At 41.0% G+C, this 27,892-nt stretch overlaps 1 protein-coding gene across 1 annotated transcript; it reads right to left on the reverse strand.

The window, feature by feature from the left end:
* Positions 1 to 1,132: 1,132 nt before the first annotated feature.
* LOC106561126 (D(4) dopamine receptor-like) lies at positions 1,133 to 26,687 on the reverse strand. Its single transcript, XM_014124769.2, has 4 exons — positions 26,101 to 26,687; positions 18,808 to 18,920; positions 15,885 to 16,561; positions 1,133 to 2,248 (listed from the first exon to the last, which is right to left on the reverse strand). The coding sequence occupies exons 1-4, from the start codon at positions 26,371 to 26,373 to the stop codon at positions 2,037 to 2,039; spliced, it is 1,275 nt and encodes a 424-aa protein (XP_013980244.1). The 5' UTR covers positions 26,374 to 26,687; the 3' UTR covers positions 1,133 to 2,036.
* Positions 26,688 to 27,892: the final 1,205 nt, after the last annotated feature.

Genomic DNA, 27,892 nt, shown 5'->3' on the forward strand with positions numbered 1-27,892 from the left:
ATATAGGCTATATGTCATCATTGAGAGGGGGATGGTTTTATATTTGTTTTCCAAACAATCAGTGTAAATATCAGAGTTTATGGTTGGCTATAAGGTACTTGCCCAGACTGCAAATGAAACATGAAATCACCTACAATTGAAATTCTGCTAGCATAACTTGCTTTCCTGTGATCTCGGCCTGTGACAGAAATGTCTCATTTGGGCCAGTAATTTTCACTTGTTACTGGCTAAGTGTGCCACTGGCAAATTTACCTTAATGTCAAGCCCTTGCGCTTCATCATTCATGGGGGACTACATGTTTACTGTTGCCTTGTTTATTTTGAGAGTAGCTTCCCTCTACATTGCTGACATAAACAATCACCCCCACTCCAGTAGTTACTTTGGATCATGGGGAGAGAGTTAGAGGAGTTGTCAAGGGCCATCTATTGGCAGACAGTCCAATACTTTGTGTGTTTGTGACTGTAATGAGAGATGACACACTCAGATCTACATAAAGGCATTGGCTTGGGAGAGACATGCATACCTCTTTCTTGTCTGTCCATCCACCTTCACAATTTCACCTCCATAATCACATTTTACAGCAGTGCTATCTAAAGTGGACCCAAAGTACGTTTCCACTCGGCTGTCTCTCCTGTCCTTGAAACAACTCTAGAAGGACCATCTCCATTCTCCTAGTTGAGATAGACTTGAATATCTTTGAATATAATTTGCGTCTGCTGTCTTGGAGGAGACTGAAGGAGAATATCTTGGCTCATTTGGGTCATAGTGTAAGGGAGACTTGTCATAAGGGGGTTTGTGAAAAACAAAGTTTATGGAAGGACTGACAATAAATCTTCCAACTCACACACCCATTATGTAATCTGAGTCATAGATACACAGGTTGATTACCATTTCCAGTCACTCCTCTAAATGCCCTGAATTGCATTTGACATTTATGTTAGCTCATAAATGCTGCAGAGCTAGTTTTCCCTGCCCTGATTTGAAATAGGTCTAATGTTTTTCATTCTTTCTCCACCTGTTGTTGTTGCTAGGCTAACCTCTGTCCCCCACCTCTGGCTAATGGACCAATCATCCTGGGGGAGAGGTTTGCGGATGTAAATTACTCTGTCAATACTTGTCACATTGCAAGCAGATGGTGTCTGAAATTGCTCCATCATATTTCATCCTCCCTCTTAAAGCTTTCTCCTTGGATTTGAGCCATGAAACTCTTGTTATTGTTTTTTTTTCTTGTCTTGGATACATGATTTGTGCTGCTAGGCAACAGAGAGGAAACTGTATTTGTTATTTAGCCCTTTTCTTTTTTTAGCACTTTGTCCGTTTGTCAAAAGCCTCAATTTCCGTATGGGCGAGAGGGATATTTTTGAAAGAGGTTTAATTTTGTTGTGGCGATCTTTATCAGACTCAGTCAGGAGTTGGATTAGGATTTGCAGTATAATCATGGTTGTGTGGAGAAGTGTTTAATTTTTATTTTTGTCAATGACGCAGTGTTCTAACCCTGGTCCTTAATGTCCACACAGTTTAGGGACAGAAGTCTTAATTTAAGTGAGAAAAATAAGTAATCTTAAAGATACAATTGAATTAACTCTAATAATCTAAGAAATTGATGCATTGCTGGTATTTCTTAGCACCTTTTTAAATTGGAGGGATTCAATGCAATTCCTTACCACAAAGCTTTCCACATAAAACATGGAAACAAAATATGGCAAGCTGACAAACAACATTGCTGTCACAATAGGATAAATCACAAGCATTTATCAACAGAAAAAAATGAAATCCCAAGTGGGAGAAAAATATGCAATCGCAAGATTTACTGTACAGCAAAGCACAAATTTGATATCGTAACATCTTACAATGGTATTGTTCGTTGTGCTTTTTTGTCCGTTCATCAGCGGTGGTGCCTCAGCCTGGTCCCAGATCTGTTTTTGCTGTGTTGTCAATGACCATAGGAGTTACAATGATAATAGAAATGACAATGACCATAGGAGTTGCTTGTCATGATGACAAATCTGGGACCATGCTAGTTGTGCTCATCTTGCCTATCGGTATATACAGCAGCTGTGGAGGAATTTATTGAAGTAGTTCCTGAACTCTGTGTTGAAAACTGTGTAGATGATGGGGTTGAGGGCGCTGTTGACGTAGCCCAGCCAGGTGACGATGCTCATCAGCCATGGGGGGATGTAACAGGTGGCACACAGGGCCCGCATGGTGTGGACCACGAAGAACGGGGTCCAGCAGAACAGGAAGGCACCTGGGATGGAATAGACACACACATACAGGCAGTCAGGCACATACACAAGCAGACACACGAGGTACACACACACAGTAGGAAAACAGGTACGCGGTGCTCACAAACATAGGAACATAGGTACATGGTATGCACACACAGGCAGGCACACACAAACACACCACAAAGAGGGAGGTTTATACTGAGGCTCTTTAGATTTCTGCTTAAGAAATCGTAAGCCACAGGAATAGCAGTAAAATTACATCTCTGAGACTTCTCTCATTTATGAAATGATTATGGGTCAGGCTGACACAGGCTTGAAACTCTTTATTACTACATATGTAGGATCTTAATTTGATCACCCTGTTGCAGGAGAACTTTCCTGCAATGCAGAACATTTTAAACGTGTAGTGTATTTGAGGTTTAAAAATGCTTCTGAAATGTGTAATTTCCATTTAGAAATTTCAGACTTGATTATCCCCTACAAAAATGTCAATTAATATTATAATCCACATAACAATTAACATTTCCTGTTGCTGCCAGATTATTTTCCTGCTGTAGCAAATTGGCTCAAAATAAGATCACACTGTCCCAAATGGCACCCTATTCCCTTTATAGTGCACCACTTTTGACCAGGACCCATGGTAAAAAGAAGTGCAATTTATAGGAAATGGGGTGCCATTTGGGACGCAAAACAAATTAAATAACACAGGAATTGCTAAATATATCATGAGTCTTACTTGAAAACATCATTGAGTGGCGAGTAGGAATAGATCTAGCTAGGAATAGCTAAGTCAAACGCAATCAAAATCAAAGATTGGGCCCTATAAATACAGTATACCCACTTAGGGCTCCATTCAGATGGCTGTATTTCAGATTGAAGTAGTCTGAAGAGACCCTGCTGATAGGATTATATATATGTTTTTTTTTACCACTGAGCATAAATTACATCTGCATCATGAAGTGTGATCATATCCCAATGATATACTGTAGGTAAAGCAGTGCTATTTACAGAAATACTTACAACAGGTCATTTCCATATCAGAGTGGTAGCAAGGGTTGTTAGAACTATGCTAATTAGGGATATACAGAAGGGGGAAGCCAGCCCAAATCTGTATTGTAAATTGACAAACGCCATTTAAAATCATACACTTGCCCATACATGAACCAATTGCTCATACATGAGGAAAACACACGAGGAATACTTTTAAGGTTGATAGAACTGCGCCAGTTCTAATTATGTTTGTATGTAAAGAAGTACACCTGCCAGGCAGCTTCCCTGCCTAGCCCCTTGCTTGGCTGAATAATTCAGAAATGCTGATGGGATTTCTATTAATACCTAGAATGGCCATTAGGATGAGTGATAGATCAGACACTAGCTGTTGCATGCTGGGTAGGTCTGGGTTGGGTCCCAGATGTCACCCTATTCCTTATAGTGCACTACTTTTGACCATGGCCCATAGGGGTGCGGTCAAAAGTATTGCACTATATAGGGAATAAGGTGCCATTTTTGACACATCCCTGCTCTGAGCATCAACTCCCTTTGGAAGCTGGGCTTTCCTTTCTCCAGCTCATTCACTTACTGTGGAGGGAGGCCTTTGGCTGAACAACATAATGTGAGGCAGAAATAGGATTAGATTTGATAAATGTTTTGTTTAGCTATCTCAAAGGAACTCAAGCTATGCATAAAGTGTCCAAGTCATCTTATGTAGGGTGTCTTATTAAAACCTGGTCCCCTTGTGGGTCCCCCAGGACCAGTATTAAGAATGTTTTATCTAATGTAATAATGTGTTTCTGAGTTCCTTCCTACCAGACAGCTCTGTCACTCCTGCTATATGGAGTTGTTGAAGATCCATCATCACCTCCTACTGCGTCATCGAGAGCATCCTGACTGGTTGCATCACTGCCTGGTATGGCAACTGCTCGGCCTCCGACCGCAAGGCACTACAGAGGGTAGTGCGTATGGTCCAGTACATCACTGGGGCCAAGTTTCCTGCCATCCAGGACCTCTACACCAGGCGCTGTCAGAGGAAGGCCCTAAAAATTGCAAAAGACTCCAGCCACTCTAGTCATAGACTGTTCTCTCTACTACCGCACGTCAAAGTGTACCAGAGCACCTAGTCTAGGTCCAAAAGGCTTCTTAACAAATTCTACCCCCAAGCCATAAGACTCTTGAACAGCTAATCAAATGGCTACCCAGACTATTTGCATTGACCCCCCTCCCCCCTCTTTTACGCTGTTGCTACTCTCTGTTTATTATCTATGCGTTGTCACTTTAACTCTACCTACATATACAGTCGTGGCCAAAAGTTTTGAGAATGACACAAATATTAATTTTCACAAAGTCTGCTGCCTCAGTTTGTATGATGGCAATTTGCATATACTCCAGAATGTTATGAAAAGTGATCAGATGAATTGCAATTAATTGCAAAGTCCCTCTTTTCCTTGCAAATGAGCTGAATCCCCAAAAAACATTTCCACTGCATTTCAGCCCTGCCACAAAAGGACCAGCTGACATCATGTCGGTGATTCTCTCATTAACACAGGTGTGAGTGTTGACAAGGACAAGGCTGGAGATCACTCTGTCATGCTGATTGAGTTCGATTAACAGACTGGAAGCTTCAAAAGGAGGATGGTGCTTGGAATCATTGTTCTTCCTCTGTCAATCATTGTTACCTGCAAGGAAACACGTGCTGTCATCATTGCTTTGCACAAAAAGGGCTTCACAGGCAAGGATATTGCTGCCAGTAAGATTGCACCTAAATGAACCATTTATCGGATCATCAAGAACTTCAAGGAGAGCGGTTCAATTGTTGTGAAGAAGGCTTCAGGGTGCCCAAGAAAGTCCAGCAAGCCCCAGGACCGTCTGCTAAAGTTGATTCAGCTGTGGGATCAGGACACAACCAGTACATATCTTGCTCAGGAATGGCAACAGGCAGGTGTGAGTGCATCTGCACGCACAGTGAGATGAAGACTTTTGGAGGATGGCCTGGTGTCAAGAAGGGCAGCAAAGAAGCCACTTCTCTCCAGGAAAACATCAGGGACAGACTGATATTCTGCAAAAGGTACAGGGATTGGACTGCTGAGGACTGGGGTAAAGTAATTTTCTCTGATGAATCCCCTTTACGATTGTTTGGGGCATCCTGAAAAAAACTTGTCCGGAGAAAACAAGGTGAGCGCTACCATCAGTCCTGTGTCATGCCAACAGTAAAGCATCCTGAGACCATTCATGTGTGGGGTTGCTTCTCAGCCAAGGGAGTGGGTTTACTCACAATTTTACCTAAGAACACAGCCATGAATAAAGAATGGTACCAACACATCCTCCAAGAGCAACTTCTCCCAACCATCCAGGAACAGTTTGGTGATGAACAATGCCTTTTCCAGCATGATGGAGCACCTTGCCATTTGGCAAAAGTGATAACTAAGTGGCTCGGGGAACAAAACATCGATATTTTTGGTCCATGTCCAGGTCCTTGTGGTCAATCCTCAAGAGGCGGGTGGACAAACAAAAACCCACAAATTCTGACAAACTCCAAGCATTGATTATGCAAGAATGGACTGCCATCAGTCAGGATGTGGCCCAGAAGTTAATTGACAGCATGCCAGGGCGGATTGCAGAGGTCTTGAAAAAGAAGGGTCAACACTGCAAATATTGACTCTTTGCATCAACTTCATGTAATTGTCAATAAAAGCCTTTTTACACTTATGAAATGCTTGTAATTATACTTCAGTATTCCATAGTAACATCTGACAAAAATATCTAAAGACACTGAAGGAGCAAACTTTGTGGAAATTAATATTTGTGTCATTCTCAAAACTTTTGGCCACGACTGTACATATTACTTCAAATACCTCGACTAACCTGTGCCCCCGCACATTGACTCTGTGCCGGTATGAGGATTGAGTGAGGCTAGTATATAAAGCGAGGGATATGAGGATTGAGTGAGGCTGGTTGGAATGGTGTCTTCTCTCAAAGGAGAGTCCCTTATTGTCAGACACCCCCTGACTTTGAGGCATGTATAAGTATTTTACCCACATAACTCTTTGCAGTCTACACCAGGGATTCTCAAACTTTTTGGGTCCAGGGACACCTGTTGTGATTGCAAATTCATCAGGGACCCCCTCATAATAAGAAAACAACTTGAGTGTGATACAAATAGTCTACAAGGAGTTTTACTATGACATCTACAGTGCAAGACTGGACGAACCAAATCTCAGGCCCTGGGAGAGAACATGTAAAAGGCCTGCCTCTTGGCATTGGAGAGAAAATATTGCCGTTTTCAAGCTAATATCTTGCAATTCTACACATTTTGTCACTGAGCAAAGAGATGTTTTGTTGTTGTAGCTTTAAAGCTAATATCCTGCAATTATACACATTTTGCTGTTAGGCAGAGAGAAAACTTTGCAATTTTAAAGCTTAAATTACAATGTGTTTATGTATATATACAGTAGCAGTCCAAAGTTTGGACACACCTACTCGATCTTTCTTTCTTTTAATATTTTCTACATTGTAGAATGATAGTGAAGACATCAAAACTATGAAATAACACATATGGAATCATGTAGTAACCAATAAAGTGCTACACACACAATTGAAAATATATTTTCAATTTGAGATTCTTGAAAGTAGCCACCCTTTGCCTTGTTGACAGTTTTTCACACTCTTGGCATTCTCTCAACCAGCTTCACCTGTGGCGCAGCGGTTAATGGCACTCTCAGTGCTGGAGGCGTCACTACAGACACCCTGGTTCGAAACCAGGCTGTATCACAACTGGCCGTGATTGGGAGTCCCATAGGGTGGTGCACAATTGGCCCAGCGTCGTCCGGGTTATTTTAAATAATTGTCCGGGTCAATGTCAATGCCCAGTTAAATAAAGGTTAAATAAAAAATAAATAAAATAAAAAACCTGGAATGTTTTCCAACAGTCTTGAAGGAGTTCCCACTTATGCTGAGAACTTGTTGGCTGCTTTTCATTCACTCTGCGGTCCAACGCATCCAAAACCATCTCAATAAGGTTGAGGTCGGGTGATTGTGGAGGCCAGGTCATCTGATGCAGAACTCCATCACTCTCCTTATTGGTCAAATAGCCCTTACACAGCCTAGAGGTGTGTTTTGGGTCATTGTCCTGTTAAAACCTGTTGGGGCTAGGGGGCAGTATTTGCACGGCCGGATAAAAAACAAACCTGATTTAAACTGGTTACTACTCTTGCCCAGAAATGAGAATATGCATATAATTAGTAGATGTGGATAGAAAACACTCTAAAGTTTCTAAAACTGTTTGAATGGTGTCTGTGAGTATAACAGAACTCATATGGCAGGCCAAAACCTGAGAAGATTCCATACAGGAAGTGCCCTGTCTGACAATTTGTTGTCCTTCTGTTGAATGTCTATCGAAAATACAGCATCTGTGCTGTAACGTGACATTTTCTAAGGCTTCCATTGGCTCTCTAAAGCCGCCAGAATGTGGAATGGGGTGTCTGCTGTCTCTGGGCAAAGAACAGCAGCAGAATTTTTAAGTGGTCAGCCTGGGGACAGTGAGACTGAGATGCGCGGTCACGAGACTACTCCATTTCCTTCTTTCAGCCTTTGAATGAATACAACATTGCCCGGTTGGAATATTATCGCTATTTTATGAGAAAAATTGCATAAACATTTATTTTAAACAGCGTTTGACATGCTTCTAAGTACGGTAATGGAATATTTTTGTCACGTCCTGGCCAGTATAAGGTTAATTGTTTTGTAGTTTGGTCAGGACGTGGCAGAGGGTATTTGTTTTATGTGGTTCGGGGTGGTGTGTTTGTGTAAAGGGTGTTTGATTTAGTATTTCCGGGTTTTTGGTTGATGGGCTATGTGTTTGTATTCTATGGTTAGTCTGGTGTGTGTGTTTCTATGTTTGGTTAATTGGGGTTGGGACTCTCAGTTGAAGGCAGGTGTTGTCTATCTGCCTTTGATTGAGAGTCCCATATATTAGGGTGTGTTTGTGTGTGTGATTTGTGGGTGATTGTTCTGTGTTGAGCCTATGCTTTGCAGACTGTCAGTTTATCGTTCGTTTTCTTGTTTGTTGTTTTTGTATTCGTGTTGATTTAATTAAATGTTCAAAATGAACAACTGCACACCTGCTGCGTATTGGTCTACCTTTTCTGATGACGATTTCGCATTATCGTCAGAAGACGAAGATACTTGTGACAATTTTGAATTTTCTTGTCACGAAATGCGCTCGCGCGTCACCCTTCGGATAGTGACCTGAACGCACAAACAAAACGGAGCTATTTGAATATAACTATAGATTATTTGGAACCAAAACAACATTTGTTGTTGAAGTAGAAGTCCTGGGAGTGCATTCTGACGAAGGACAGCAAAGGTAATCCAATTTTTCTATTAGTAATTCTGAGTTTAGTGAGCCCCAAACTTGGTGGGTGTCAAAATAGCTAGCTGTGATGGCCGAGCTATGTACTCAGAATATTGCAAAATGTGCTTTCGCCGAAAAGCTATTTTAAAATCTGACACCGCGATTGCATAAAGGAGTTCTGTATCTATAATTCTTAAAATAATTGTTATGTATTTTGTTATCGTTTATCATGAGTAATTTAGTAAAATCACCGAAAGTTTTCGGTGGGTATGCTGGTTCTGAACATCACATGCTAATGTAAAAAGCTGTTTTTTGATATAAATATGAACTTGATTGAACAAAACATGCATGTATTGTACAACTTCTCTAGGGCCAGTGGGACGATTTCGTCCCACCTACGTAACAGCCAGTGGAATCCCGTGGCGCGTTATTCAAATACCTTAGAAATGCTATTACTTCAATTTCTCAAACATATGACTATTTTACACCATTTTAGAGACAAGACTCTCGTTAATCTAACCACACTGTCCGATTTCAAAAAGGCTTTACAACGAAAGCAAAACATTAGATTATGTCAGCAGAGTACCCAGCCAGAAATAATCAGACACCCATTTTTCAAGCTAGCATATAATGTCACATAAACCCAAACCACAGCTAAATGCAGCACTAACCTTTGATGATCTTCATCAGACAACAATCTTAGGACATTATGTTATACAATACATACATGTTTTGTTCAATCAAGTTCATATTTATATCAAAAACCAGCTTTTTACATTAGCATGTGACGTTCAGAACTAGCATACCCCACGCAAACTTCCGGTGAATTTACTAAATTACTCACGATAAACGTTCACAAAAAACATAACAATTAATTTAAGAATTATAGATACAGAACTCCTCTATGCACTCGCTATGTCCGATTTTAAAATAGCTTTTCGGTGAAAGCACATTTTGCTATTTAGCTATTTAGACACCCACCAAGTTTAGCCCTCACCAAAGTCAGATTTACTATAAGAAAAATGTTATTACCTTTGCTGTCTTCGTCAGAATGCACTCCCAGGACTTCTACTTCAATAACAAATGTTAGTTTGGTTCAAAATAATCCATAGTTATATCCAAATAGCGGCGTTTTGTTCGTGCGTTCAAGACACTATCCGAAAGGGTAAGTAAGGGTGACGCGCCCGACGCATTTCGTGACGAAAAAAATCTAAATATTCCATTACCGTACTTCGAAGCATGCCAACCGCTGTTTAAAATCAATTTTTATGCAATTTTTCTCGTAAAAAAAGCGATAATATTCCGACCGGGAGTCTGTGTTTTAGTACAAAGAGAAAGAAAATAAAAACATGGGGTCGCCTCGTGCATGCGCCTCAGTGTCATTGTCCTCTGATAGACCACTTACCAAAGGCGCTAATGTTTTTCAGCCAGGGGCTGCCTCGACATCATTCAGCTTTTTCCCGGGTTCTGAGAGCCTATGGGAGCCGTAGGAAGTGTCACGTTACAGCAAAGATCCTAAGTTTTCAATAAAAAGAGTCAAGAAGCTCAAGGAATGGTCAGAGAGGGCACTTCCTGTACAGAATCTTCTCAGGTTTTTGCCTGCCATATGAGTTCTGTTATACTCACAGACACCATTCAAACAGTTTTAGAAACTTTAGGGTGTTTTCTATCCAAAGCCAATAATTATATCCATATTCTAGTTTCTGGGCAGTAGTAATAACCAGATTAAATCGGGTACATTATTTATGTAAATAATGTCAATACTGCCCCCTAGCGCTAACAGGATAACATAATGTCCTAGGAGTGTCAACTGATGAAGATCATCAAAGGTTAGTGCTGCATTTAGCTGTGGTTTTGGTTTTTGTGACATATATGCTTGCTTTGAAAATGGCTGTGTGATTATTTTTGGCAGGGTACTCTCCTGACAATCTAATGTTTTGCTTTCGCTGTAAAGCCTTTTTGAAATTGGACAATGTGGTTAGATTAACGAGAGTCTTGTCTTTAAAATGGTGTAAAATAGTCATATGTTTGAGAAATTTAAGTTATAGTTATTTTTGAGGTATTTGTATTTCGCGCCACGCGATTCCAGTGGCTGTTGACTAGGGTGGGACGCAAACGTCCCACCTAGCCCATAGAAGTAAAAAAAAACAAATGATAGAACCCTAAGCGCAAACCAGATGGGATTGCGTATCGCTGCAGAATTCTGTGGTAGCCATGCTGGTTAACTGTGCCTTGAATGCTAAATAAATCACTGACAGTGTCACAGGCAAAACACCTCCACACCATCATACCTCCTCCTCCATGCTTCACGGTGGGAACCACACATGTGGAGATCATCCGTTCACCTACTCTGCGTCTCACAAAGACGTGGCAGTTGGAACCAAAAATCTCAAATTTGGACTCATCATACCAAAGGACAGATTTCTACCCGTCTAATGTCTATTGCTCGTGTGTCTTGGCCCAAGCAAGTCTCTTCTTCTTATTGGTGTCCTTTAGTAGTGGTTTCTATGCAGCAATTCGACCATGAAATTATGATTCCCACAGTCTCCTCTGAACAGTTGATTTTGAGATGTGTCTGTTACTTGAACTCTGTGAAGTATTTATTTGGGCTGCAATCTGAGGTGCAGTTAACTCTAAGGAACTAATCCTCTGCAGCAGAGGTAACTCTGGATCTTCCTTTCCTGTGGCGGTCCTCATGAGAGCCAGTTTCATATAATATGGACTTGGTCTTTTACCAAATAGGACTATCTTCTGTATACCACCTCTACCTTGTCACATCAAAACTGATTGGCTTAAATGCATTAAGAAGGAAAGAAATTCCACAAATTAACAAGGCACACCTGTTAATTGAAATACATTCCAGGTGAGTGAAGCTGAAGCTGGTTGAGAGAATGCCAAAAGTGTGCAAAGCCGTCATCAAGGCAAAGGGTGGCTACTTTGAAGAATCTCAAATATAAAATATATTTTGATTTGTTTTTAACACTTTTTTGTTTGGTTACTATATGATTCCATATGTGTTATTTCATAGTTTTGATGTCTTCACTATTATTCTACAATGTGGAAAATAGTAAAAATAAAGAAAATCCTTGAATGAGTAGTAGGTGTGTCCAAAACATTCGACTGGTACTGTGTGTGTATATATATATATATATATATATATATATATATATATATATATTTCCCAAAAAATGTGTGTGTGTATATATATATATACATATATATACACATACACACACATTTTTTGGGAAATAGTTTTGAGTTGAAAAACGGATAATTGATTAGTGTTGATACTAATATCCCTGTGAGACAACCAGGCCCAGGATTAAGAACATAATTTAAAAAAATGTTATTTAACATTTATTTAACCAGGAAAAGCCCATTGAGACCCAGAGTCTTTTTTTCAAGAAGGCAGCAACAATCAATACATTACAGAACTAAAACGTACAACAATACAATTCAACAACATGATCCCGCCTAAAATTTACACACCTCTGTAAGTCTCCCATCAAAATTGTAGGTGAATAATATTACACTGTATGTATGACACACTTGAAACTTATTTCATGGATCACTTGGTTGAAAGTAATTTAATCTGTTAGTAATATTCATAAAAAATATGAAATTAAATGCAGTACCGCCGCTGATTCCACTTTGAGAACACCTTGGTCTAGACTACTTCTTCTGTTTGTCTCATGATTTAGATATGATCAACCTGTACGTCAAATCTATTTAATTGACTTTATTGAACATTGGGTTTTATCCTCAAATGTCATAGTATATAGGCCATGCTTCAGTTCTGCCTTTACAATAAATACACCAACTCCATTAATCCACACCATCCCTGGACAGATGGACTCAAAGATAGCACAAGGAAACAAGGCTGATCTAGGGTCACTTTGAGTGTTTCTCTCTCTTTCTCCCCTCTCCTCCTCCCTTATCTTTCCCCTTGTTCTCCATCTGCCCTAGTAGACTCATTTTACTCAGTATTTATTTATTTGTGTGTGTGTGTGTGTGTGTGTGTGTGTGTGTGTGTGTGTGTGTGTGTGTGTGTGTGTGTGTGTGTGTGTGTGTGTGCTGTTCCTTTAGTGTACGACTTTGCAGTATGGATGATTTTGGCATGGGGAATGGAAGGATCATCCAGAATAATTTCCTGTCATGCCCTCTGCCTGTACCATGTGGGGCTGTGTGTTGTTGTGTGTGTGTGTGTGTGTGTCTACTGGGACAGACTACAGGATTGGCTCTCTGGCTTAAAGCAGTTGCACAAGTTCTCACAGGCAAGGAAACTGCATGAAGAATATGTGAAATGCTAGAAACAGCCTTGCTTCGGATAATTGTCATTCAATTTTGATAATACATTATTCTGTACAAGTATCTTTGCTCAGGTGTATTTATAGGTCCATACTTCCAGTCAGAAGGCTGAACACACTACCAACAAAACGGTGATGCTGTAGGGATAACATCATCTCTAGGTCTTAAGGGCTCAGGTAAACCTTACATGATGATTGGATAAAGGATTACGTTGAAGTTAATTAGCCAGTGTTCGCTAAATGGTGTTATAATGACTCATTAGGCCCAATAATGACCCTGTTTATTTAGACGTAAGAAAGATGTAACTGTCATGGCTTTTGAAGCTTCTGATAGGCTAATTGACATAATTTGAGTCAATTGGAGGTGTACATGTGGATGTTTTCCAAGGCCTACCTTCAAACTCAGTGCCTCTTTACTTGACATCATGGGAAAATCAAAAGAAATCAGCCAAGACCTCAGAAGAAAAAAATGTAAGACCTCCACATGTCTGGTTCATCCTTGGGAGCAATTTCCAAACGCCTGAAGGTACCACGTTCATCTGTCCAAACAATAGTACGCAAGTATGAACACCATGGGACCATGCAGCCGTCATACTGCTGAGGAAGAAGATGTGTTCTGTCTCCTAGAGATGAACGTACTATGGTGTGAAAAGTGCAAATCAATCCCAGAACAACAGCAAAGGACCTTGTGAAGATGCTGGAGGAAACGGGTACAAAAGTATCTATATCCACAGTAATATGAGTCCTATATCGACATAACCTGAAAGGCCGCTCAGCAAGGAAGAAGCCACTGCTCCAAAACCGCCATAAAAAAGCCAGACTACGGTTTGCAAATATACATGGGGACAAAGATCGTACTTTTTGGAGAAATGTCCTCTGGTCTGATGAAACAAAAATAGAACTGTTTGGCCATAATGACCATCATTATGTTTGGAGGAAAAAGGGGGAGGCTTGCAAGCCGAAGAACACCATCCCAACCGTGAAGCACGGGGGTGGCAGCATCATGTTGTGGGGGTGCTTTGCTGCAGGAGCGACTGGTGCACTTCACAAAATAGATGGCATCATGTGGATATATTGAAACAACATCTCAAGACATCAGTCAGGAAGTTAAAGCTTGGTCGCAAATGGGTCTTCCAAATGGACAATGACCCCAAGCATACTTCCAAAGTTGTGGCAAAATGGCTTAAGGACAACAAAGTCAAGGTATTGGAGTGGCCATCACAAAGCCCTGACCTCAATCCTATAGAAAATGTGTTGGCAGAACTGAAAAAGCATGTGCGAGCAAGGAGGCCTACAAACCTGACTCAGTTACACCAGCTCTGTCAGGAGGAATGGGACAAAATTCACCCAACTTATTGTGGGAAGCTTGTGGAAGGCTACCTGAAATATTTGACCTAAGTTAAACAATTTAAAGGCTTTGCTCCAAATACTAATTGAGTGTATGTAAACTTCTGACCCACTGGGAATGTGATGAAAGAAATAAAAGCTGAAATAAATCATTCTCTCTACTATTATTCTGACATTTCACATTCTTAAAATAAAGTGCTGATCCTAACTGACCTAAGACAGGGAATTTTTACACGGATTAAATGTCAGGAATTGTGAAAAACTGAATTTAAATGTATTTGGCTAAGGTGTATGTAAACTTCCGACTTCAACTGTACCTCAATGCCGGGATGGGATATGCCACTGTAACCCACATTTTAACTTTTCCAAACTTACATCAAGGCAGAAATACAAAACAAAATTCTGGAAATATACCCTTTTCACTGGGACCGCCATGTGCTGAAGCGTGTAGCGCGTAAAAATCATCACTCCTCCGTAGCAACACTCACTACCGAGTTCCAAACTGCCTCTGGAAGCAACATCAGCACAAGAACTGTTCGCCGGTAGCTTCATGAAATGGGTTTCCATGGCCGAACAGCCGCACAGAAGCCTAAGATCACCATACACAATGCCAAGCATTGGCTGGAGTTGTGTGAAGCTCAAAGCCATTGGACTCTCAGTGGAAATGCGTTCTCTGGAGTGATGAATCACGCTTCACCATCTGGCAGTCCAACGGACGAATCTGGGTTTGGAAGATGCCAGGAGAACGCTACCTGCCCAAATGCATAGTGCTGACTGTAAAGTTTGGTGGAGGAGGTATAATTGTCTGGGACTGTTTTTTTATGGTTTGGGCTAGGCCCCTTAGTTCCAATGAAGGGAAATCTTAATGCTACAGTATACAATGACATTCTAGATGATTCTGTGCTTCCAACTTTGTGGCAAAAGTTTGGGGAAGGCCCTTTCCTGTTTCAGTATGACAATGCACAAATCGAGGTCCATACAGAAATGGTTTGTCGAGATCGGTGTTGAAGAACTTGACCGTCCTGCACAGAGCCCTGACCTTAACTCCATTATGCACCTTTGGGATTAATTGGAATGCTGTCTGTGAGCCAGACCTAATCGTCCAACATCAGTGCCCGACTTCACTAATACTCTTGTGGCTGAATGGAAGCAAGTCACCGCAGCAATGTTCAAACATCTAGTGGAAAGCCTTCCCAGAAGAGTGGATGCTGTTACATCAGCAAAGGCAGACCAACTCCATATTAATGACCATGATTTTGGTGTTCGACAAGAAGGTGTCCACATACTTTTGGTCATGTAGTGTACGTTTTCCGACCCATATCTTGCGCCTGCTCCGTGGTATCTTAATATAACCATAATGGCGTTCCGACCCCAGTGCAGCTCAGTGTAAACAAGCATAACAGTAGGGTCGGAATTATCTGGCTAGTTCTCTTGGTGATGACTCAGTCCGCACAATGCACAGAAGATTGACCAGGAAAATATTTACAATTAATATTTTGCGGTTGTTGTGTGGCTTTGTATCTTTAAACTACATTTAGTTATTACAACAGTTACATTAACAGTTGCATCAGTGCCCCCAACCAACAGTGTTACCATAATAGAAAAAGTGCATAGTGCCAACCAAACAGATAAGAGAACAGAAATGATCCAACTCACCCACAACAACAGGAAGCACCTTCATGGCCTTCCTCTCTCGGCAATTAATCTTGGCCCTCTTCTTCTGGTGAGGGTCGGTTTGGGGATGAAGGTTGTACCTAATGTTAGAGTAGGCCACCACGGTGGGCACAGGGCTGTCCTTGTACTCTGGAGTTGTTAACGAGTTGTTATAGGGGTGGTCTGGTGTGGAGTTATTATAGGGGCCGTCTGGAGACTCTAGGGGGTAGGGGTCCAGCTCTTCCAGATTAATATCCTTTAGCTCTGGCTTCATGTCTGTGAGCTCCTCCCTCTTGATAATGGGGGGTAGAGGAGGAGGCAGGGAGTCCAGCGGGGGCAGGGAGGCAGTTGCGTCCTGGAACTTCCTACAGACCAGGATGCTGCTCCTCAGCTTGGCCTTGCGCACCTCCTCCCACCTCCTCAATCCCCGGAACATGCCGCAGTAGAGGAGGAGCATGATGGGACAGGGGATGAAGAAAGAGCAGACAGAGGAGTAGACCACGAAGTTGTCGTCCTCCAGTTTACACTCTGTAGAGTCCCGCTGGGGGACGTTTTGGATGCCAAACATGACGGGTGATGCCACTGCCAAGGCCAGGATCCACGTGGCGGAGAGCAGGAAGATCTGTCTCTGATCAACATGCTTAAGGTTGTAGTTGAGTGGAATGGAGACAGCGATGAACCTGAATGAATCATATCAACCAGAGAAAAGATTGAGAGGAGCTGTATTCGCTATGTTTTCGCTTTGTAGAAGAGAGACATTCATTAATGATTTCCTTAGATCTATCATTATATTCTAAACAAAAATATAAACGCAACAAGCAAAAATTTCAAAGATTTTACTGAGTTTCAGTTCATAGAAGGAACTCAGTCAACTGAAATGAATTAATTAGGCCCTAATCTATGGTTTGACATAACTGAGCAGGGGCACAGCCATGAGGGGGCCTGGGAGGACCAGCCAATCAGAATTAGTTTTTCCCCCACAAAAGGGCTTTATTACAGACAGAAGTACTCCTCAGTTTCATGAGCTGTCCGGTTGGCTGGTCTCAGACGATCCCGCATGTGAAGAAGCAGGATGTGTAGGGCCTGGGCTGGCGTGGTTACACATGGTCTGTGGTTGTGAGGCCAGTTGGAGATACTGCAAAATTCTCTAAAATGACGGAGATGGCTTACGGATAGATAAATTAACATTACATTCTCTGGCAACAGCTCTGGTGGACATTGCTACAGTCAGCATGTCAATTACACGCTCCCTCAAAACATCTGTGGCATTGAGTTGTGTGACAAAACTGCACATTTTAGAGTGGCCACAAGGTGTACCTGTGTAATGATCATGCTGTTTGGCAAAGGAGAAATGCTCACTAACAGGGATGAAAACAAATTTGTGCACACAATTTGAGATAAATCATATTTTTTGTGCATATGGAACATTTCTGGGATCTTTTATTTCAGTTCATGAAACATGGGACCAACACTTTATATGGTGCGTTTATATTTTTGTTTTGTATAGTACAGGGGTGTCAAACTCATTCCATGGAGGGCAGGGTGTCTGCTGTTTTTTCCTTTCAATGTGTGTCCAATTAAGACCTATACAACCAGGTGAGGGGAGTTTTTAACTAATCAGCGACCTTAACTCATCAATCAAGTACAAGGGAGGACCGAAAACAGACACTCGGCCTTCCGTGGAATGAATTTGATACATGTGTTCTAGTACATTACCTTTGACACAAATATATTATGTACACTGAGTGCAAAAAACATTAGGAACACCTTCAGTACAGCCTCAATTCCTCGGGACATGGACTCTACAAGGTGTCGAAAGTGTTCCACAGGGATACTGGCCCATGTTGACTCCCAATGCTTCCCACATTTGTGTCAAGTTGGTTGGATGTCCTTTGGGTGGTGGACCATTCTTGATGCACACGGGAAACTGTTGAGCGTGAAAAACCCAGCAGCGTTGCAGTTCTTGACACACTCAAACCGGTGCCTGGCACCTACTACCATTCCCCGTTCAAAGGCACTTAAATAATTTGTCTTGCCCATTCACCCTCCTAATAGCACACATACAAAACCAATGTGTAATTGGTCTCAAGGCTTAAAAATCCTTCATTAACCTGTCTCCTCCTCTTCATCTACATTGATTGAAGTGGACATCAATAAGGGATCATAGCTTTCATCTGAATTCACCTGGTCAGTCTTTTATGGAAAGTGCCTGTGTTTGTATCCTTTGGTAGGCTTTAATTTATTAAAAAAATTATATTAATGAGGTTTTCTTGGCTACAGGCAACACAGAGGCAACAAATACCTCAACAGGCCCTATATATCTTAATGTCAGTGATAGGTTGTGTAACAGTGAGCAAAGAAAAGGATAATCATATCAGCTAATGTTCCCATGCAAATGCTACCAGTCTATCAAGATGGAAACATATTTTATCCTGAGGTTTTATGTTTTGTATGTTTTTTTTCTCTCTGCTTCATTTGTGCTTTCCATTAACACTGATTGCTTTCAGGGAGAAGGGGGGAAGAGAGAGATGACAGGTCATTGCTGGAGATATGGTTATTTTCCTAATCCGATCTAGTGGAGGAGACACCATGACCTATGACTTGGGCTGATAGTGAAAGCAGCAGGGGTCTCCTCCCTTGTACTGCTAACGCTGCCAGCACAACTCCCAGCAAAGGGCTTTTGGAGAGAACATGTTAGTATTGGTATTCAATGGCTCAAACATTCGGACACAGGGTACGAAAGTTAATTGGAATCCATAGATTTTAGTGAACGACCTAGCTCAAACATCATGGGGGGGATATCAATGAATCGACTCATGCTTGTTTTGCAGTGCTGTTTCTGTCATAAGTCACACTTGATGTCAACGCTTTGACCACCACCTGAGAGGTCGGACCGAATGTTAACAGAGAGTTAAAGGTCGATAACCTGTCGATGCTGATGGCGCAGAGGTTGAATATGGAGGCCGTACACAGCATCACGTCCATGGTCATCAGGCCGTCGCAGACATGCATGTTCAGTGACCACAGACCACCCTGGAACTGAAACAGAGCAGCAAACACACACACGGTCAGACAGGCAACATCACTGAACTTAAAAATAACTTTGTCTCTTTCTCGAGGCAAGGACATATGATGCAAGGAATCACGGAAAGATTAATTGAGATAAAGCCAAGGTCTGCTGACTACCCTTTGCCCCTCCCTGCCCTCTGATGACTTCCACAAGGTCTTGCCCTTGGCTAGCGTTCTGCACCCACCAGATTGGCTGTGTGTGAAATCAATTTCCTCATTAGCGCTGCTGCAGCTCTATCATAGAGCTGAGCAGAGTGAGGCCCCTCTGGCTGATTGGAAATTGCAGGCGTGGAGCACATGTCAGTTATGACAAGTTTTGGCCTTGACACAATTTAGATGATTTTAATGGTATTCTAATCACATATTTTAATTGGCTTGTTTTTAATAACTTCTCTCTCTCTGATTTGGCTGCCAGGTTGGGGACATGTGTTCACTGTCATGTAATGTGATACATGTGGCTCTGTTCCAATAACATGTAAAACACATTTCTCCTTCCATCATTCCCATTCCGGAAAAACCACAAGAATTTCACATGTGGAAAATCACATGATTTCTCATGCGATATCATATAAAAGGCATGCGTTTTTTGAATATTTCTCAGGTGATAATTCACATGAAACTTCACGTGGATTTTCACATGTTGATGAACCTAACCTTTCACATGTGGATTCAAATTTTAATGCCCTGCAAACAAAAATTTGTTGTTAGAATACACACAAACAGTGTTTCATATTGAGTGTTTTGAAATTGCATATTTGACTCACTTTGACATACATGATTACATTGTGTATTATTTATACTAGGGCTGGACGATATGGCCAAAATATATCACAATATTGTTGTAATTTTTGACAGTATGATGGTATTTTATGTTTTTGAATAATAAGAGCTATTTATATGAGTAGTGCATGACCATAGGGTGGCAACAAATACATTCTAAGTTGTTTTAATGGGTCTTTCCCTCTTCGGATTGTTTTATCAATCAAACTTCAACCAAAAATCTTTCTCTGCATTTTCATCTATTTCTATATCTTCACTCATTACACTGTCTTTGTATCCCTCCATTTTGTGAAAAAGTTACTTTTCCTTTATCAGAAAAATTATTCTACTCTATGACCATGACGTATACTGAACAAAAATATAAACACAACACGTAAAGTGTTGGTCCCATGTTTCATGAGCTGAAATAAAAGATCCCAGAAATCTTCCATACGCTTATTTCTCAAAAATGTTGTGCAAAACTGTATTAACATCCCTGATAGTGAGCATTTCTCCTTTATCAAGATAATCAATCCACCTAACAGGGTTGGCATATCAAAAAGCTGATTAAACAGCATGACTATTACAAGGGTACACCTTGTACTGGAGAAAATAAAAGGCCACTCTAAAACGTTCCGTTTTGTCACACAACACAATGTCACAGATGTCTCAAGTTTCTTCACCTGCGGAATCGTCTGAGACCAGCCACCTGGACAGCTGATCAAACTGTGGGTTGGCACAATAGAAGAATTTCTGCACAAACTGTCAGATACAGTTTCATGGAAGCTCATCTGCGTGCTCATCAACGTCATAATCGCCTTTGTGGGCAAATACTCACCTTCAATGGCCACTGGCACGCTGGAGAAATGTGCTCTTCAAGGATGAATCCCCGGTTTCAACTGTACCGGGCAGATGGCAGACAGCGTGCAAAGCGTCTTGTGGGCGGGCAGTTTGCTGATGTCAACATTGTGAACAGAGTGCCCCATGGTGGCAGTGGGGTTATGGTATGTGCAGGCATATGCTACGGACAATGAACACAATTGCATTTTATCAATGGCAATTTGAATGCACAGAGATACCATGACCAAGTCATGAGGCCCATTGTTGTGCCATTCATCCGCTGACATCACCTCAGGTTTCAACATAATGCACAACCCCATGTTGCAAGGATCTGTACACAATTCCTGGAAGCTGAACATTTTCCAGTTCTTCCTTGGCCTGCATACTCAACAGACATGTCACCCATTGAGCATGTTTGGGATGCTCTGGATCGACATGTACGACAGTGTGTTCCAGTTCCCGCCAATATCCAGCAACTTCACACAGCAATTGAAGAGGAGTGGGACAACATTCCACAGTCCACAATCAGCAGCATGATCAACTCTATGCGAAGGAGATGTGTTGCACTGCCTTCTGGTCACATCAGATACTGACTGGTTTTCTGATCCACACCGCTACCTTTTTTAGGTATCTGTGACCAACAGATGCATATCTGTATTCCCAATTTCAATTGACTGATTTCCTTATATGAACTTCAACTCAGTAAAATATTTGAAATTGTTGCATTTTGAGTTTATATTTATGTTCAGTTTATTTTCAATAGATTCAATGGCAGTCCTTAGTTTCGCCACACAGGACATTGTGCCGATTTCTAGGTAGATGGCCTTTTTTCATCAATAACTAGGTTATGGGCAGGGCTCAGGTAGCCTATCTCTAATTGGATCACTAACATTTGGAAGCTGAGCTCTTTGCTCGTGCTCTGCTGCGCAGTACAGTCCTATCTGCATCAATAGGCCTACTGCTATGTAGTAAGATACAGTTTACTGCCCAGCCATAATTTATAAAGCAATTATTATTGAACATGTCCTCACCTGGGATTTGAACCTCTTGGTTTACAGCATTCCGATCTTCCTGCTACGCCACCATGTCTGTGACAATGACTGATTTCACCTGTATTCTGACACTTTGGACTTAAAACTAAATCTTAGCTTTGTTAAAAATACAGAAAACCCTCAAATTGCTACAAATAAGTAAAATGATATCAATGATGAAAGAATAGTCAGATTAACTGATGACTAAAATATCAATGCAGATGGAACTCTTTTGCTAAGTGCAGAGATGTATTATACAGTGCCTTCAGAAAGTATTCACACCCCTTGACTTTTTCCACATTTTGTAGTGTTACAGCCTGGATTAAAAATATATTAAATTGAGATTTTGCCACTGGCCTACACACAATACCCCATTAATGTCAAGGTGGAATTATGTTTTTCAAATGTTCTACAAATGAATTAAAAATGAAATGCTAAAAAGGTCTTGAGTCATTAAGTGTTCAACCCCTCTGATATGGCAAGCAAACAAATACTGTAAATCCAGGAGTAACACTTTTCTTAACAAGTCACATAATAAGTTGCATAGACTCACTCTGTGTGCAATAATAGTATTTAACATTTTTTTAATGACTGCCTCATCTCCCACACATACAATTATATGTAAGGTCAGTTGAGCAGTGAATTTCAAACACAGATTCAACCACAAAGACCAGGGAGGTTTTTCAATGCCTCACAAAGAAGGGTACCTATTGGTAGATGGGTAAAAATACAAAAAGTAGACAGTGAATATTCTTTTGAGCATGCTGAAGCTTTTAATTACACTTTGGATGGTGTATCAATACACCCAGTTACTACAAAGATAAAGGTGTCCTTCCTAACTCGGTTGCCGGAGAGGAAGGAAACCACTCAGAGATTTCACCATGAGGCCAATTGTGACTTTAAAAAAGTTACACCATTTAATGGCTGTAATAAGAGAAAACAGGATGGATCAACAACATTGTAGTTACGTCACAAATAGGCACTAAAGTAAAACGGCAACAAATGTGGCAAAGAAATGTACTTTATGTCCTGAATACATGGTGTTATGTTTGGGAAAAATCAAACAAAATAAATCACTGAGTGACACTCTTCATATTTTCAAGCATGGTAGTGTCTGCATCATGTAATGTGTATGCTTGTCATTGGCAAGCACTATGGAGTTTTTTTAGAATAAAAAGAAACGGAATAGAGCTAAGCACAGGCAAAATCCTAGAGGAAAACCTGGTTGTCTGCTTTTCAACAGACACTGGGAGACACTGAAATTCACGTTTCAGCAGGACAATAACGTAAAACACAAGGCCTAATATACACTGGTGTTGCTTACGAAGTTGCTTACTAAGACCACATTAAATGTTTCTGAGTGGTCTAGTTACAGTTTTGACTTAAATTGTCTTGAAAATCTATGTTAAGACTTGAAAATGACTTTCTAACAATGATCAACAACCAACTTGACAGAGCATAAATAATTGTTTGAAGAATAATGTGCAAATATTGTACAATGCAGTTGTGCAAAGCTCTTCGAGACTAACCCAGAAAGACTCAAATCTGTATTCGCTGCCATAGTGATTCTAACATGTATTGACTCAGGGGTGTGAATACTTATGTAAATTAGATATTTCTGTTTTTAATTTTCAATAAATCTAAAAACATGTTTTCACTCTGTCATTATGGGCTGTTGTGTGTAAATGGGTGATGAAAAAATATATTTTTCATGCATTTTGAAGTCACGGGGTATGAATACTTTCTGAAGGCACGGTTGTTAATGAATGTGTAAGGGACTTTGTGGGGAAGTGTACCCCAAACGCAGAGGCTGTGAGTTAAAATCCCAGGCGGGGTCATATTGACAAGTCAGTACTAAGTGATCATGTCAAATGTAATCATATTGTCATTGATTAAAGATTTTTACATTATTTCTGCTGAACAGCGTGCACTTACTCTAAACCTCCCCATACCATTTCATTACTTATCATGGTTTAGGACCATCTGGGACCATCACATGATGTCCTGACGACTGGTAAAACAAATGTCTTGTAAACATCTTACAAATGTCCTAACATGTTTGTCCAATTATGTTCTTGGGATGATGTGTCATGGTCCCCTGGAGCTTTTTGTCAAGTTTCCGTTTTGTTCCAGTAACATTCCCAAAGACGTTTCTACAACCTTCTCGAAACGTTGTGTCATGGTTCCCTGGAGGTTTTGTCTAGTTCCAGGGATGTCCCCAAGGACGTTATTGGGATCTTGTGTCATGGTCCCCTGGAGGTTTTTGTTTAGTTTCGGGAACTAAACAAAAACAACACCCCAGGGATGTTTTTAGGACGTTCTTGGGATGTTGTGTCATGGTCCCCTCCCCTCCTCCACGGGACCATGACACAACGTTCAGAGACCTCCTAAAAACATCCTTGGGGACGTCCCTGGAACAAACCGGGAACTAGACAAAACCTCCAGGGGACCATGACTGTTTAAATTGAATTAATGTCAATTATGCCTTTTTAAGTAAAACATTTTAAATTAAATTTGATACCTGGGCTTTCACATGTTAAAATGTTGTCATGTGTAGTTTAATTTTATCATGTTATAATTTTGCATCCCCATGTTATCAGATCTTTACACGCGACAACATTTGAGCACATGTGAAGACATGATCTCATGTGAAAGTTTCATGGTATCACATGTTGAAAGATTGCATCCCCATGTTGTCACACTTATTTCACGAGATCATGTTTTCACATGTGTAGTTTTATGTTATTGCATGTTGCTTTTAACATGTTTTCACATTAACTTCACATGTGATCACAAAATTCATGTGGTTTTTCTGTAAGTCTCCTTCTTTAAGTCCTTGAAGTAATCACTGAAAGCGAAGATTCCATCATCAAGCCGATTTATGGTCAATCTGGTTTCTGTATTAGTCAAACAGCATTTACTGCGATGTGGCCTCTGCAGAAGTCAGGGCAATCAAAGTTTTGCTCATCGTTGAGCAGAGCAGAGCTGTTGTGAAGGAAGTTGTCAAGGAAGTGAGTTTGTGTTTATACAGGACGTACCGCCCCCACCTACCATCAACCAATCATGTCAATGCTGAGCTATATGGAGCCCTACACATTGTTACAAAATTTGGGTCGTGCACTGCGATGCGGTACGGAGCTTGATTTGGACTCCGGAGGCTCCGCAATTGCTTCACACCCAATGTACGGATCATCCGGACCACATTTCTGGATCAAGCATAAATCGTATTTTACACCAGTCATGTCAAATCAGCATTCCCCCCAAGGAGAGGAGGTAAGGAAGGATGCGAGGCATGATGGATGCATTCTCAAAGAATTAGAACAGGACCCCCCAATTTCATCCATCGATTCATCCATGGTCTCTTTCCGACTGGCCAGTTGGTTGCTATATCAAGCTCTCTTGAAGGGGCCATAGTGGTGTCCAGTGTGATGCTTGGAACAGTGACCCTGGGAATGGAATGTTCTGTCAGTGAAAAACCATTGTTCCTATGCTGGGTCTCTTGGCTACTAGTGGCTGTCTGGCTGAGGGAGTGAGGGGGGGGGGTCTGAGAGGAGGCGCTAGTCAGCCTCATTTCCCCAGCCCAGTGTTGACTGCCTGCTGGGACAAATGTGTGTATTGTGCTGTGATTGTTGAGGCATGTGCTGTGGCAGAACGGATGGGGATGCAGCCGTGCAATGAATCGCTGCAGGGGGTTTTGGTCCCATCAGTGGAGAGGCAACCCACGCATCCCCCAAGGGGTCAAATACAGTTCTTGCCGACAGTGTAGTTACAGCTGTGTGGTTGTTGGAGTTAGATTGAGTTACAGGTTTGGGAAATTCTGCCAATCCATGGTAATGAGTTATAGACAGTAGATCTAAGCATATCTGATTATTTCTGAAATACTTATAAATAGTATAAATATTTGTGAAGTTGAAAATTCAGTATGATCTGGTGAAGTCATGTCTCTAATACTCAATGGTGTTTGCAAGCCATATGAGAAGTTTTGACAGAAAAGCTTTGACAACAACAGCAATCTAGGCACACATGCCTTTGCAAACCATTGGATTAATGAGCTAACTGTGTTTATCCAGCATTCACATCATCCATTCTGTGCAGTGTTCACCCTTGCATCAGCTGCAACACATGTAAATAAACCTGGCCCCAATAGATGATAGGTTGTTAGACAATAACCAATTGTGTAAATATGGCATACTATTATATATGCATAATATCAATGACAATTGATATTATTGGTTAATAACATGTGGTCTTTTCTGTCATAATCTGTGATTTGGATTGATAGATGTTATATTACATTATAAACAATGTTACATTATGTGCTCTAATTTGAAATGGCTTCAAATCACAATTAATTGGCCCTTTCTAATGAATATCATCAATTATTATAATGATTAATACTATCACTACTAATATTATTAATATGAATCATCATCAACATCATCAAGGCACATTGTTTTAATCTTAATAAAATGCATGGCTTTGACTGAGGAACCATACCATTTTGAGACATAATTACTCACCTCAACATATATAAACAGTGGCAAAACCAAAACTGCCAACATCAAATCAGCCACAGCCAGACTGACTATGAAGTAGTTGGTTGTAGTTTTCAAAGCTTTTTCCCTGTACACGCTAAGGCACACAAGCAAATTTCCACAAATGATGACCACAATTAGCAATATTCCGAATATCAGAGCAGGGAAGTTATAGTCGGTGTCCCGGGTTTGTGCGGTGTTAATTTCGGCACCCAGAACTAGCACGGTGTTGTTTGAGACGGTGAGGTTGGCTGGCATTTCTGCAGACAGCCGCTCTTGCACCTAAAAAGATCCACTCTCCCTTTCTCCTAATAGAAGAAGATGAAGTTCAATCACGGCCGGTCCAAGAGAAAGCAGCAGTCTTGAAAGGGATTTTCACGTAGGCATCGCTTCAAATAGGTATACAGGATGGGTTTCTTTTGCCATCTCGAAGTCTTCATCACTGAAAACTCTGTTGAGACGCCTTGTTGTTGTCCTTTATTATATTTTCAGCACTGTGCGCGCTGGACAGAGCCACAGAGCGTCATGCTTTCCAGCAACAAGCTTACTCTTCACGCGCGCTCTCTACGCGGGGTTCCTGCTGACAATAACAGGCAGCAAAATTACTGCCAGTCGACCCTGACCCATTGGATTCATTCCCTTTAATGTATCTATTTAAAATCCAGTCACTTTGGCACAACACTAGTGTGTTTCTCCCCAAGCCCAGTTATTTCCAGTTGAACTGATTTATCAAGTTTATCAAGTGTGCCGTTCCGAATCCAGGGGCTTAAAACCGGTTACCTGTACTGGTTGTTTTCATGGTCTGCCCTTGAATCCTAGTCCAAGAAGCAATATAATATTTCTGAGCGTGCATTTGTTTCTTGTCAGTCACAGGGAAAGTGACTATTGGAGTGGGAGTTTTTGTGTGACCGATGACAAACACTGGCTTTTCTTGGATACTATAAATGAACAAGTATTAGACAAAATTAAGGAACCCTTGAGTCTTAAATGAGTGTGAGCCAATCATTTGCATACATTTGCTCTTCAGGCTCATGGAGTCCTGGACCGTGGAAAGCTTGTTTCAGTAGACATTCTGAGTGTGAAATGTCATGCAATTGCGCAATTAAAACTCTCTCTGACACACTTCAATGGGATTATACAGAATGCAGCATAAAGTACACTGGCGAAATGGCCACGGGGATGGGACATGTACAGTATATTTAGAACAGGTCAAATATTCAGAACATGTCTTTCATCCCCCTCCCCAATAATTTCTTTAAAATAAACAAAATAAACATGTCATAAGCAATGGCAAAATGTTTAGAATTGCAGGAAATTCGCTTTAATGGCCGACCTTGGACTCAAAAAAAACGGTCCAACTGCTTCTCTTTCTCAATTTTCAAACAGAAATGGGGTGTGCCTTTGGTGGTTCATCGATGTGTCATCCTGGTCATATGTACCACGACTGATGTAGCTAGTTCGTTAGCTAAGCTAGCCACATAACTCCTCTAGTATGTGCTGACGTCATTTCACAGGATTTGTTTTTGGACATCTCCTGTAGAGATCGGTCAGAAATGGCACTTCTGTAGCCAAATATGTTATTCATCCATTGTTTTAAGCGTTAAATGACCTGGTATGATGGTGCATTGTATAATGATGCATTGATCACTTATACAGTTTAACAAGAATTTAAGCTTTCTGCCAATATCAGATATGTCTATGTCCTGAGAAATATTCTTGTTACTCACAACCTCACGCTAATCGCATTAGCCTATGTTAGCTCAACCGTCCCATGGAA

The sequence above is a fragment of the Salmo salar genome, chromosome ssa10, assembly GCF_905237065.1.
Source record: "Salmo salar chromosome ssa10, Ssal_v3.1, whole genome shotgun sequence".
NCBI classification, from domain to species: Eukaryota; Metazoa; Chordata; class Actinopteri; order Salmoniformes; family Salmonidae; genus Salmo; species Salmo salar.